At 38.2% G+C, this 12,230-nt stretch overlaps 1 protein-coding gene across 1 annotated transcript in view; it reads left to right on the top strand.

Annotated features, from left to right (window-relative positions):
• The window catches only part of SYTL5 (synaptotagmin like 5), a 91,919-nt gene that overhangs the window by 26,179 nt on the left and 53,510 nt on the right, over positions 1 to 12,230 (top strand). Inside the window, exon 3 of the mRNA XM_075491882.1 lies at positions 3,843 to 4,351. Coding sequence (XP_075347997.1) covers positions 4,233 to 4,351 — 119 coding nt within the window. The 5' untranslated portion in view covers positions 3,843 to 4,232. The remainder of the gene's footprint in view (positions 1 to 3,842; positions 4,352 to 12,230) is intronic.

The raw sequence follows: 12,230 nt of genomic DNA, 5'->3' as shown, positions 1-12,230 counted from the left end.
AACAGGCTGCCATCCCAGCTCTTTAGGAGAGTATTTTTACTAATTCACAAGATATTTTAACCTACATAGAGTTGGTTGAACACATAAGCAGGTAAAATTGTATTTTCTGATGGTTGCCAAATCCCACTCTTACATGATAAAGACAGTTAAAACCCACAAGATTTTTGTCATAAATGGGACCGAAGGATCTATTCCCAGGTGTGTTCAGTAAAAAATAGAAAGAAAGCAACAAAACCCATTGTGAACAGAATAAAACTTCAGTTGATTATAGTCTTTCTATAAGAATAGATTTTACTACAAACATCTTTCTGTTAATGTGGGTAACATCAATGTAATTTGGGTCTATCTGTCTATTTGGTAAACATTGTAATACTCCGCATTATTCTCTGTATTGCAAACTCTAACATAGTTTCTTTACAAACAAGACTGTAATAATTTCTATTCAAGATTCACATAGTTCACCTAAAAGGTCAGCTGTCAGCATGAGATACCAGGATTTTGTTGACTAGACCACTGTCCAGTGAGTCTGCTCTAGTGTTTCCAAGCCAGTCTCATCTGACACGGAAGGCAGTGGTAACTCAGAGATCAGTTGCAATGTCAGGTTGTGCCTGCGGGCAGTAAGAAGAATTCTTCCATTCTCTCCTTTGTTAACCTCTTCTTGCGTGCTTCCACTCTCCATGCCTTCAAACCTCTTACCACCACCTCTGGTGCTGGCCCCTAAATCCAACCTCTTCCCCACCTGTTCCTGAGCATAGCCAGGGGTTGCTGTGACTGCCTGTTGACCTGTGGCTCAGAAGGATCTCCGTTCACGTGGGATTTAGATCCTGCCTGCTTTCTACCTGCAAGTGTTGCCTCAGCTGCCAGTGGTGTGTGTTCTGTGGTTTAGGATTTCCTCACTGGTGAAAGCTGTAAGAAACGTAATGAAATGATCTTTCAGCTGATTTACATCTGGCACAGGAGAGCGTAGCACTCCCTTAAAACTTAAGCTCATCTAATCTGACAGTTTGATCTCATCACCCTTACCAGGGCTTAGTTCTGCTCTGGAGTCTATATATTTGACCCTATGCTCCAGCTGGCAAGTGAAGTAACTGGATTCCCAATTATGGCATGTCACCTTAGGAATTTTGGATTTCCTATGTGTCTCCCTGTATTGAGAGAAAAATCTTCCAGGACATTCAAGGATAGGCGATACGCTTAGCCAAAGGGAATTTTTGTGGCTTTCGGATACTCTGATAGGAGTACTAACTTCTTTAGAGTTGAAAGCTAGAAAATATGGCCAGATGCCAAGTTAATCTTCTGAAGTGTTTTTTCTCTTCCCTGAATTCCCAAGATCAGAATACATCTTAGAAAGTACAGTGTTCTTGTCAGCCTGTGCGTCTGTCGTACCACTGCGCTGTTTTTCTGCAAGAACCCCAGTTACCTGTAGTGCATCATCAAGGCAATAATGGTGCTATCAGAGACCATTTTTAACACTTTTGTTGTCCTAAATTTCTAATTGTATTGCTCATTCTTTCTCCTTAACCTCTTGGTTTTCCATTTTTCGATAAAACTTGGTGCTTTTTTTCGCAGTTAAAAAAATAAATGTGTGCCAGAATAATGCTGTGTGCCACCTATGTCACCCCTGCAAGAAAACTTGCAAACAGAAATTTGGAGCACCTTGACCAGCCAAGCCACTTGCCTTATTCTCTGACTGCTGAACTTGGCTGTCTGAGTTTTATGCCAGTGCCCCATGCTCCCTTGCCCACTGACGTTAGGATCCAGTTGGGCTGAAAGTACTGTTTTCACCAGGTATTTTGCTAGACAGTTCAAGAAAGAAGCTAGCTGCCTTGATAGTAACAAAGTATAATTCTCATGTTGGATTTCTTCCTTTTGCTTATAAGTAACTTGGCCTTATGGTATTAATAGAAACACCATTTTCAAGACTTTAAGAATAAACTTAAGGGTGCAGTGGTTTGTTGGGTTTTTTTTTTTCCCCCTATTAAAATAAATGCAGAGAATCAAAGTAAACTTTCTCCATGTGTGTTTTTATTACTTGGCTTTTATATGTTTAAGATAGCAATCTAGCCCAAAGTAGTGGTCTGTGGTTTGTTTGTTTCCCAATTTTCAGTAATAGTAAGCTCATAATTGGCAGTCCTGACTTGCCTTGCATTGACTTGTGTGCCTTCAGTTTGTGTATGATCTTTCTGTCCCATTTTCTTACCTGATGCGAGTGACACTGATAGTTGGATCTGTACAGCAGAAACAGTAACATTTATATTACTGTTTTCTTAGGAAAAAAGGAAAAATAGATTAAAATACTTATATGCCAGTTGTGTATACTTTATGATTTTTTTATTAATTTGAAAATTTTAAAGATTAATTGAAGCAGGTTACAAAATATCAGAATAAATTCCCATGCTGATGTAAGACTAATATGAGGAAAAATCTCCTTTGAACTTAAATTGTGACATTTGTATCCTTTACTAATAAATAGTCAGATAACTGGGGGAATGGGGTATTTCAAAATTTATATTCTGAAGTAGTTGGTGAAAAGCAACACAAAAATTTCATTTGATGCCATTGGCAACGGCATTTCCTTCTTCAGTGGTTGTTAGGAAGGGAGGCAGAAGGATATCTTGCCTTATACCCATAGTTGTCCTAGACTGTGAACACTACTCCTTCAATTCTCTGTGCTATTTATCTTTGTCAAAACCTTTCCAAACTGTTGAAAGCTAGGGAAGCAAGGGCTGCTCTAAAAAAAAATTAAATTTCTTAAAAGCTGCTCTAGTTCTTCCAGCATGCATAACATAAAATAAATCTGCATGACCTTACAGCCTATGTGCACCTATGTATGCACACATATGTATTTGCACTTATGTATGATGATGTGGATGCATTTTTTTTGTGTATAAATGGGTTTATGTTTGTATACTGTATACAATGAGTGTATGCTTCAAAGTACAATGTGCATCTGTTCACATAGCTTAATTTTTTTAAGGAAAGGTGTCTTGGAGGTCATGCCTTGTTTCGATGTGAAACCCTGTCTTTACTTATGAGACTGTGAGGGCTGGATGTTCCAACCAGTTAACTAGAAGTTTTAGCTATTTTCCAAGTAGCCTCCTGGTGACTCTTTCCAAATAGGATCAAGTTCAGAGCTCCAGTATGGACTAGGGTGTCTTTTCTGGTTTTGTTTGGAAGATGTTTTCTGTTTAGAAATGACCAAAAAAAAAAAAAGTGAAATTTGTCTTACTTCTGGGTGGCTACATGTTAATAAGTTACTCTAAGTTCCCGCTGTATTTACTGGAAGGGAATGGGCATTTCTAGAACATACCATCCTAAATTAAATGTCTGCAGGAAGTGGATAAATCACTCCTTGAAAGTTCCTATCTATTTCTCCAAATTGACTGTGAAGCAAGTGTAATGGATGACTTGCTGAGATGCAGGTGTATACTTGTTTTGAGGAGAGTCTTTACTTTTAGTGCTGTCCTCTGAAGCCCTTCCACTTGTTAATTTTTACTTTTCCCTTAAAGTAATCTCAGGGAAATGAGTAGAATCATTTCTCCCTGCCCACCCCCATGCTTATTACTGTTAAGATGGAAGTATTACAAGGTGAATATAGTAATTTAAATGTATTGCAGTAGGAAGATAATTGCAGAGCCCTCGTGGGAGCATAATAATTAAACATTACCGAGTAAATAAACAACAACATAGAAAAGATGACGTATAAGTAGCCCCTGAGATAACCTGATAGTCTGCAAGCCATTCTTTGGTGGCTTTCAAACCATTACTAGATTAAGCCTTTCTCAAATCAGACCGTGATGGTAATGTCAAAATCACCCACCCTTGTTTGTTTTGACTTTCAGGTAGTTTGAAATAAATATACCCAGCTATTTTGTGGCTCCAAACTACAATTATGCCAGGAAGTTGATTCAGCAGCTGCTTGTGAATGCAGTCTGAAGGCCTGCGCTGTGCCGGTGCGTGTCGGCCAGGACACAAGGGCATTCAGTAACCAGGAAAATGACTGGCTTTCTTGAAGAAGAAACAAGGAAGAAGCCTTTATTTCTTGTGTAGTCGGAAGGCAAAGCAATACAATCTTGACACCTGGTTAACTTAAAGAAGCATTTTTCAAAATACCTCTTGACTGTGTGGATCTTGTAACTCTGACACAAACGTGCCTTTGGACTTGTGCAAATAAATCATTGGAAGAATTGATTGGAGAAAGCGGTCATTGAAAGAGTGGCTGTTGAAGAACCATGACGAAGCACTTGGAGATCATCAATTTGTCATTTTTGTTGGAACATGAAAGGGAAAAAATATTGGGAGTATTGAAGAGAGATGAGTATCTGAAAAAAGTTGAAGACAAAAGGATAAGGTAACCCTTTTTATTATTGTTCTTAAAAATATGGTCCGTAGTATAGATATTTTTGTGGTACCCAGTGAAGATTTTCTAGATGCCTCAGGAGAAGGATGAGTGTTGGGAGGTGGCACAGATAATTATAAGTCAAAGTAAAGTGTGTTAAAAATAAAATTGCTTGCTAGTGTGGCCCTCTGTAAACAAAAGGTTGTGTCCATTGCTTCAAGGTAAAAGAGTAAGAAAGATAACAAGTGCAAAAATACACAGCAATGGTGTTTAAATTTCAGATTCTGTAGATTTTGCCCAGTTTGGCTGAATTTCCCCTATGTGAATGGAAGGCTTTAGTAAGGCTCTTGAACTTTCTTCCTCTGAGAGGAGCTGTGTGCTTTGTGCCTTCAGAGCTGACTGCGGGAGGGGAAGTTTGGAAGGTGTCACAGGGAGAGAAAGTCCATACAACATGCGGAAAATGTGAGATAGTGACCTTTTTCTTTCTGTTGCAGTGCTTACAGAATAGGGAGGAGGAGGAACGACACTTCATTTTTTCAAATGACTTACATTTACTAATAAATAAATAAAACTGAAAATCTCAGGTATGGATCTCAGAAGTTGCTGATGCGAGTAGAGACTCAGGGTATTGAGAGAGTCCATGTGTTCTTTTCTGAGGAAAAAAGGTAAAAATCAAAGTTCAGAGGACAACGTGTGGAGGCAGGCTGAGTGTCAGCTATTTTAGGTGACTCAAATTCAGTTAGTTCAGCTAAGTATCGGTTCTGCAAAGGTTCATACGCTTTTCTAGTATGTTGTTGCTGCTTCCTCTCGTTTCTCCCTGCTGCCCTTTTAAACTTCTATACAGTGCTGGTTTTAAGAAACAGGCTTAGCGTGGATGTATGCAGCACTTGGTGTTGGCGAGGCTGCCGAGTATAATGGATGACAAAGGGAAGATTTCCAGCCTTTGCTGGTTTCTGTCCATGTGTTCCAAGGCCAGGCTGCATTGTTCTTCCCTTTGATTTGCTAAAAAGCATTTTAGACATTGTGCGCTGCAGAAATATACGTTCAGCACCTGCTAAGGCTTCTTTTGTATAAAACTATTATTTGGAAATCCACGCAGAGTTAGCCACCGGTTTTGGAAGTCTTTCTGCCTTGAGAGAACCAAGCCTAAGTGCAATGCCCCTATTGGTGTGCAGCCCGTTTAAGTGGGGAAACATAGCAGCTCATGTAAATGGAGTGGGCTAAAACTGGTTGCTGCTTCTGCTGCAAGACTGGAAGGAAAGGTGTTTCTTTATGGTGGCGTGGGCAAATTAATCATTTCATCTCCTTCATGATTTGTCAGATGAAGAAGAAAACAGAACACAAGAAAACAGATGGAGCACTGTTTGTTCCAGGCATTGTGCTCTATTTTGTAATAGGATAAGCATTTCAAAGTAAGTATTTTAGTTTTCTAAGGTGGTGGCCTTGGAAATGTGTGACGTGCCAGTAATCATCGATCAAAAGTGTCAGTATGAAGTGCAGCAGTGTATCAGATCACGAGCTTCCCAAACCCCCAGAAAGCTTGCTTTCCTGCTACTGTCGTTTCCCAATCTCAAGTGGAAAGTTGAAACTCCTGAGGTTTTGTGGGGGGTGTTTTGGTTGGTTGGTTTGGGTTTTTGTTGCTGTTTTTTTAATACAGTGTCTTAAAATGCCTAATTTTCTGCCTTTTTTGGCACTACTGGATGTCACCCTGCCAAACCTACTGGGTTTGAGAACCCAAGGTACCTCTGGAGGATGCGGTTCCGTAAAGCGACAGGTGTATTGGCTTATCTGTGTTTTGGTACAAACGGAAAGAGCACCCTCAGACAAGGCTGAAAATGAAGTTAATCTGAAATATAATGCTAATTAGGATAACTAAAGATGCAATGGGATGCTTATGCATACTTCTGGCACCCGTATATGAACCAACTGGTTTCACATTCAGAGTATATTTGGAGAATTGTCACTAGATCATACTGTGCCTGATAATGGTGGAATGTAGTCTATAAAAGACGTCCAAGATACACAAACTATGAAGAACTGGGTAGGTAACTGCTTCCTAGGAGACTTCATATTTTTTCTTTCTGAATACAGCTTGGCAAGCATATCTTTAATTGTGGCTCATAAGTATACTTCAGAGGAACATTTGTTGTCTTTGGAATTCCATTTGGTGCAATCTGTTACATATTTTATTGAAGTACTTTGCAGAAGAACAAGTCCCTTTGTATTTATTTTCAAGGCATTTTTCGTTCCGTCAAGATGCTTACTTGTACATTGTACTGAAGAATTTTTATTAGTCTGTCCCACTCTTTCTGGATCTATCTTGCTAATTGTTTTTTCTGTTCCTATTAGTCTTCAAAAGCCATCGTAACTTGAAAGGGTCTTTCTATTCAACATGAAAGCAATAGTAAGTGTAGGAGGATATTCTAATAATGAAATTGTTAAAGAGTTATTTTCACTATCACTGCTCATACTTGTGTTCTAGAGTGCAGGTGGCTATTCTTATATTTTTATTTGGTGCACAAATATTTCACTTACATGCAAGAGAAACACAGAAGGCAGCAAGTACGCTTTCTGTGGTCTAGTTTTGATAATACAAATAAGCAACCTGCTTAATAAATATTAGGGTTATGTTCTTAACTTTAAGTGTGCATCTTGTATGACTGGAAATTTTCTTTGAATATTGATTTAAAGCTGGTAGTAGATTACTTGAGCAAATAACCTACAGCGTTCTAAACATTGCTCTACGATGCTTTTGATGTCGGTCGAATGACCATCATGATTGTTTTCAAATGCTAAGATTATTTGGGTGAAATCATTAAATTACATAGAGCTACTAAAAATAATGAACTTGACCATACTGAGGCTGAAAAAGTAGGGTGGGTTTTTTTTTTAACATATGAGTTGCTGGGAGAAACTTGCATCCAGATAATGTCAGTCAAGATATTCTGAAGTGAATGTTTTGGACTGAAACATGTATCTTTTTCCTTATTTCCCCATCCTTTTACTATTTTTAAATAGTTTTATTCTTTTAAGAGTCTTTTTATGAAAACCCATATCACATTTAATGTGTAGCGTCACAAGTCATGAAATCAATACTAAATTGAAAGAATGTATTTGCTGAAAGGGGGGTGTTCCATGTACTAGGGGTGTTTCATCTAACTGTTGTTGGTTTGTTTCTGTTCCAACAGCAGCCCCACTGCATCCTCCCCAGATGTGGTGTTACACAGGGAACTGGGTCTGATGGTCACTGCATTTTGCATTTGGAGCTAGCCCTTCATCTCAATATTATTATGCTACCACAGAGCAAACACGCATGACACACTTACTGCTAATGTACATTGCTTTCTTACCTTGACTGTTTTCCTAGACAGCATTTAAAATACAAAGGTTCTTTTCAATCTTTACAAAGCAAAGCTGTGAATACCATGCCTTTAGAAGAGGAGATACCAGCATAATGATTGCTGAACTGAGAAAACAAAGAAGGAACATGCCAGTTTCTTCCAAGGATAAGGCTTTATTGGGTTATTACTTGAATCATTGCCTCAGCATTTAGGTTGCCAGAAGTTGTGTGAGAGTTGCACCAGCCCCAGATCTGTATTGACAAGGAAAGCTGGCATTCCTGTCTTTTCAGTTAATGAACATGGCATCTCCTTATCAGTCTGAAGATATCCACAGAAGCGATTTAGGGTATTAACTTCATTACAATGTAGGAGAAACTGTTAGCAGGGATACCACCATGTGGTAACTACAGGCAACTACTTTAGAAAAAACCTCTTAAGTTTGAGGAATGGGAATTGACTTATCTGCTGAGTGTACAATTGGACTTGTTTATAAGCACAAAATGATTGCAGGATAGTATATAGTATGGTATATAGTGTGTGTTTTTGCAAAACTGCCTATAAATATTTGAAGGAAAGAGTCCGTACGTTAAAGCATATTGCTCAGCCATACATGTATGGGAAGTTAGGAGGTTGCTTGTCTGGCAGCTATCTCATTTGTCAGGTGAATTTAACACATTGTTGTTCTTTGAATCAGAGACTTTTCCATCAAAAGTAGTTACTATTGCCAGTACTCCAAAGGGTGGAGATGCCTGTTTTACTCTCCAATGTTCTTTGAGAATGAAGATCCTCCATTGGTGAAAGAAGTTCTGATGGTGATTAATTCTCATAGTCTGGGTACAATTTGTTTTATCAAATACTAGTAAGAAACCAACAAGCAATTTGCATTTGATTTTATTTTTTTACCTTAGTGACAGTTTTTAGTTGACAGGATCAGGGAGTTACTCAGAAAAAGGTTAATCTGTGGAAGTTTGTCATCATTATAGTATCCAATATCATTTCAGTTCCCATACCTGCTTTCCTTCTGTTCACTGTCTGTTCTGCTATTCATTACACTGGTTCTCTTTTCCTTTGCAAATTCATTCTTTGCCTTTCCCTGTTTCCTTTCGTTGTCACTAATATACCTCCACACTCAGATATTCTTAAGACAGTTTTTATCATACAGATCTGATACATAAGCAAAATGTGAAAATCTGTGCTTATAAAATAAGAACCTAAAAATAGTTCAGGTACTCAAATGGCTAGATTCTACAATGCAAGGAGATCTCAATGGAAATTGTTAATAGCCCATTCTTTTGTGAATTGTCAATAATATTTACTGTTACTTTCCACATACTGTGTCAGACAGTGGAGGGAATCTGGTTGAATTTGGAGGAGGTACTGGGAATCAGTCTGGGGAGGAAATTTCCTTTCTCCCTCAGCCTCCAGAAGTATGTTGATACCAGTTCCTACACAGAAAAATTCTCTAGTATCCAAGTTAACAGCTGCACAGCTTCAGGAGGAGGATGTGTCAGCTCATCTGTGCAGGAAACAGAATTTTCCTAAGAATAGGTGCAAGACTGGAGCAATTCCATGTATTTAAACTTTTTTCCTGCTGAAGTCTTTAATTATAGTTGGTTGAGGACAGGTTTGGCTTTTTTTTTACTGTAATTTTTTATGACTCTCTGAACTCTGGAAATTTAGAATGGCAAAATAAAATTAAGAATACTTGGATTCTGCTGCTCTGCATCTGAAGATGAAAAAGGTTTTTGAAATGGGGAGAAGGAAGATGCAGGAGAAATTTGAAAATCAAACTGAGGAATCATGTATGCCGTTGCATTCAACAGTGGTTTTTCAAAAAAGGGAGAAAAGATGAGGTAGAAAAATTTTGCAAAATAAAAAGTTTTCCAAAATCCTACTGAAATGAAAAAAAAAAAATCAGTTTGGTATTTAAAAAAAAAACTTACCTGACTCAAAGCAAGTGGATTGTGCTTACAGAGTTAGAGGAAATGATGGCATTCATTGAAGTGAATGGCTTGAAGAGTGAGTGTCTTTCCTCTTGCAGCAGTATAGCTGTTCTACTTTTCTGTATTTGGGGAATAAAATTTCTCTAGGGTAAAGCATACTGTTAAGAAAAAATGGATCTGTTAAGGCTTCTCATTGCTTCTTCCTCTTTGCAGGACTATAAGGGTCTGGAAATATTCCGTCTCTGGAGGCTGCATTTGTGAGGGAAGGAGCGCCTTTGACTGCCTCGTGACTTTTAGCGTCAGTAGGGAAGAGTTAGGGCCTCTCTTGTGCCTCTTGCAGGCGGTGGGCAACTGTGCCAAGAGCTATGACTGCTTGCTGCTCCTTGGGTGGGGTTTTGTAGAGTTGCAACTTGCTGTTGCATTTTGCAGTCCTTGCTGCCTGCATTTTTTTTTCCTCATCTTTTCAAGGCATCAGGTTTTCGTATTTACTTGTTAGATGGACTTAATCTAGGATCTGAGTAATTTCTCAAATTTGGTGTTGGCTAAGTAATTTTTGTTTCGGTTTGGTTTTTTTCCTACTTTGATATTTTATATGGGCCTTTTATGACCCATTTGGAAAGGCTTGGATTAAGTCGTTCAGTGTTACCTGGCATACTAATTACAACAGAAGTCTTCTCCAATGCACTTAACATACTTTCTCAGACAATAGAGGGATCTTAATATAATTTCACAGTTAGAGGAATGGCTAAATATTCTACTAGTCTTGGTAGTAACAAATTTCTTTTTAATAGCTATCTTCTATCAAACAGCTGTTGTAATAGATGGTTTAGAAATAGATGTAATAGAAACTTCAGGTATGATAGGATTCTTTTTATCCAGCAGATAATTAAATTGGCTTCTGCTGAGTTTATTTTCTCTTTCATATTACTAGGAGAGGATTGATAAAGATTAATTCTTTTTTAATATTTGAGATTAAAAAATCTCTAACTGCATGGTTGATTAGATTCCTTTAAAATTAAGGACAGCTCAAATGTTAGAATGGCAAAAGGAAATTGGGTGTTTATAATACAGCTGATTTCTGTCTTGAGGGGTAAAGAGTAGCGGTAAGTCAGTCCAGCTACATGCTGCACTTGTAATCCCTTTTCAATATTGTGTAACTAGTGCAGCTAGGCTGTGGTTGTTCAGAGGCTGTTATGATGATGGATTTTTTCAGATGACTCGCCTACCTCCTACTACTATTCCTGGCCCTTGAGACATTTCATTCTTTATTTTCTTAAGATCTGAACATATTTGTTACAGTCAATCAGTAGTTCAATTCAACAAATAGTATAGGGAATCCCAAAAGAAAGTTCATATCCAGTATATCTGTCCAAACATTGTTTGCTTGCTTTTTAAATTTTTCTATTTTATTTGTTTGATTAAGTGAGCAGAGAAGCTGTGTCTTGATTTATTTTATCTCAGTTCCCTGAAAGTCATCAAAGGCAGCTCTGTATTAAAAAACAAGAAAACAAACACTTTTCAGAATTCATGCTGTAGGCAGATCAACTATCATTGGGTAAGAATTCAAGATTTTGTATCGCATAAGCAGTGGAAAATACTGTTGCAGTCACCACTACTGGATAGTAGGAATAATGCCTTTCTAATCTCAAAAGAATATTGATAAGTTTTTCAACATGTTGATCTTTAAGCAAGCTTTTGTTTAAAAATACACTGTTTATTGGTTGGGGCTGATAGGTATTTCCTTATTTTAAATTTGAACTATTTAAAATGGACTTTGTGCCCAATTATGCTTCTAATTAAGTACAAAAGGGCCTGAAAGTTGCAGGGGGGAGGCAGAAAGCTGGAATGGAAGGAGTTCAGTGAAGGTTTTGTTTCAGTGTTGGACACCTGGATGCACTCTATGGGACACACTGATAATTACCAAAAAGATGGCATCGTACTGCCTGTGGAGTTCCTGAAATGCAGTGGGTCACTGTTGATTTTTATTTTTTTTTTAAGTAAAAATGAACCACTGGAAATAAATCTGGTATGAAAAATGAGCCTTTGCTAGTGCGTAGGATTTTAACCCTTTGAGATTTCAGGATTAACAATATTCATCTTCTGAGTTACCCTGACACTTGGGCAAGGTTCAGGTTGTTGTTTTGCATGCAGATGTTCAAGTCCCAAAATAAACTGGAACTGAATTGTATGTGCCCCTTTAGTTCTATGGTAATCTTTGGTTCTAATCTTTGAATGATCATGGTGATTGAGAGGGGTGTCTGAGGACTGGAGGAAAGCAAATGTCATTCCTATCTTCAAAAAGGGCAAGAACAAAAACCCAGGGAACTACAGGCTAGTCAGCCTCACCTCAATCCCTGGGAAAGTGATGGAGCAACTAATCCTGGAAATGACTTCCAGGCACATGAAGGACAAGGAGGGTCCGCAGGAATAGTCAGCATGGCTTCACCCAGGAGAAGTCATGCTTGACCAACCTGATAACCTGTGATGAAATGACTGGCTTGGTAGATGAGGGGAGAGCAGTGAATGTTGTTTATTTGACTTTAGCAAGGCTTTTGACACCACCAATTTGTCCATGAGGGTATTATCAGAGATGAAGTACAGACTATG

The sequence above is a fragment of the Mycteria americana genome, chromosome 1, assembly GCF_035582795.1.
Source record: "Mycteria americana isolate JAX WOST 10 ecotype Jacksonville Zoo and Gardens chromosome 1, USCA_MyAme_1.0, whole genome shotgun sequence".
NCBI lineage: Eukaryota > Metazoa > Chordata > Aves > Ciconiiformes > Ciconiidae > Mycteria > Mycteria americana.
Note: the sequence above shows the minus strand (reverse complement) of the source record. Positions and strands in the feature narration are given on the sequence as shown.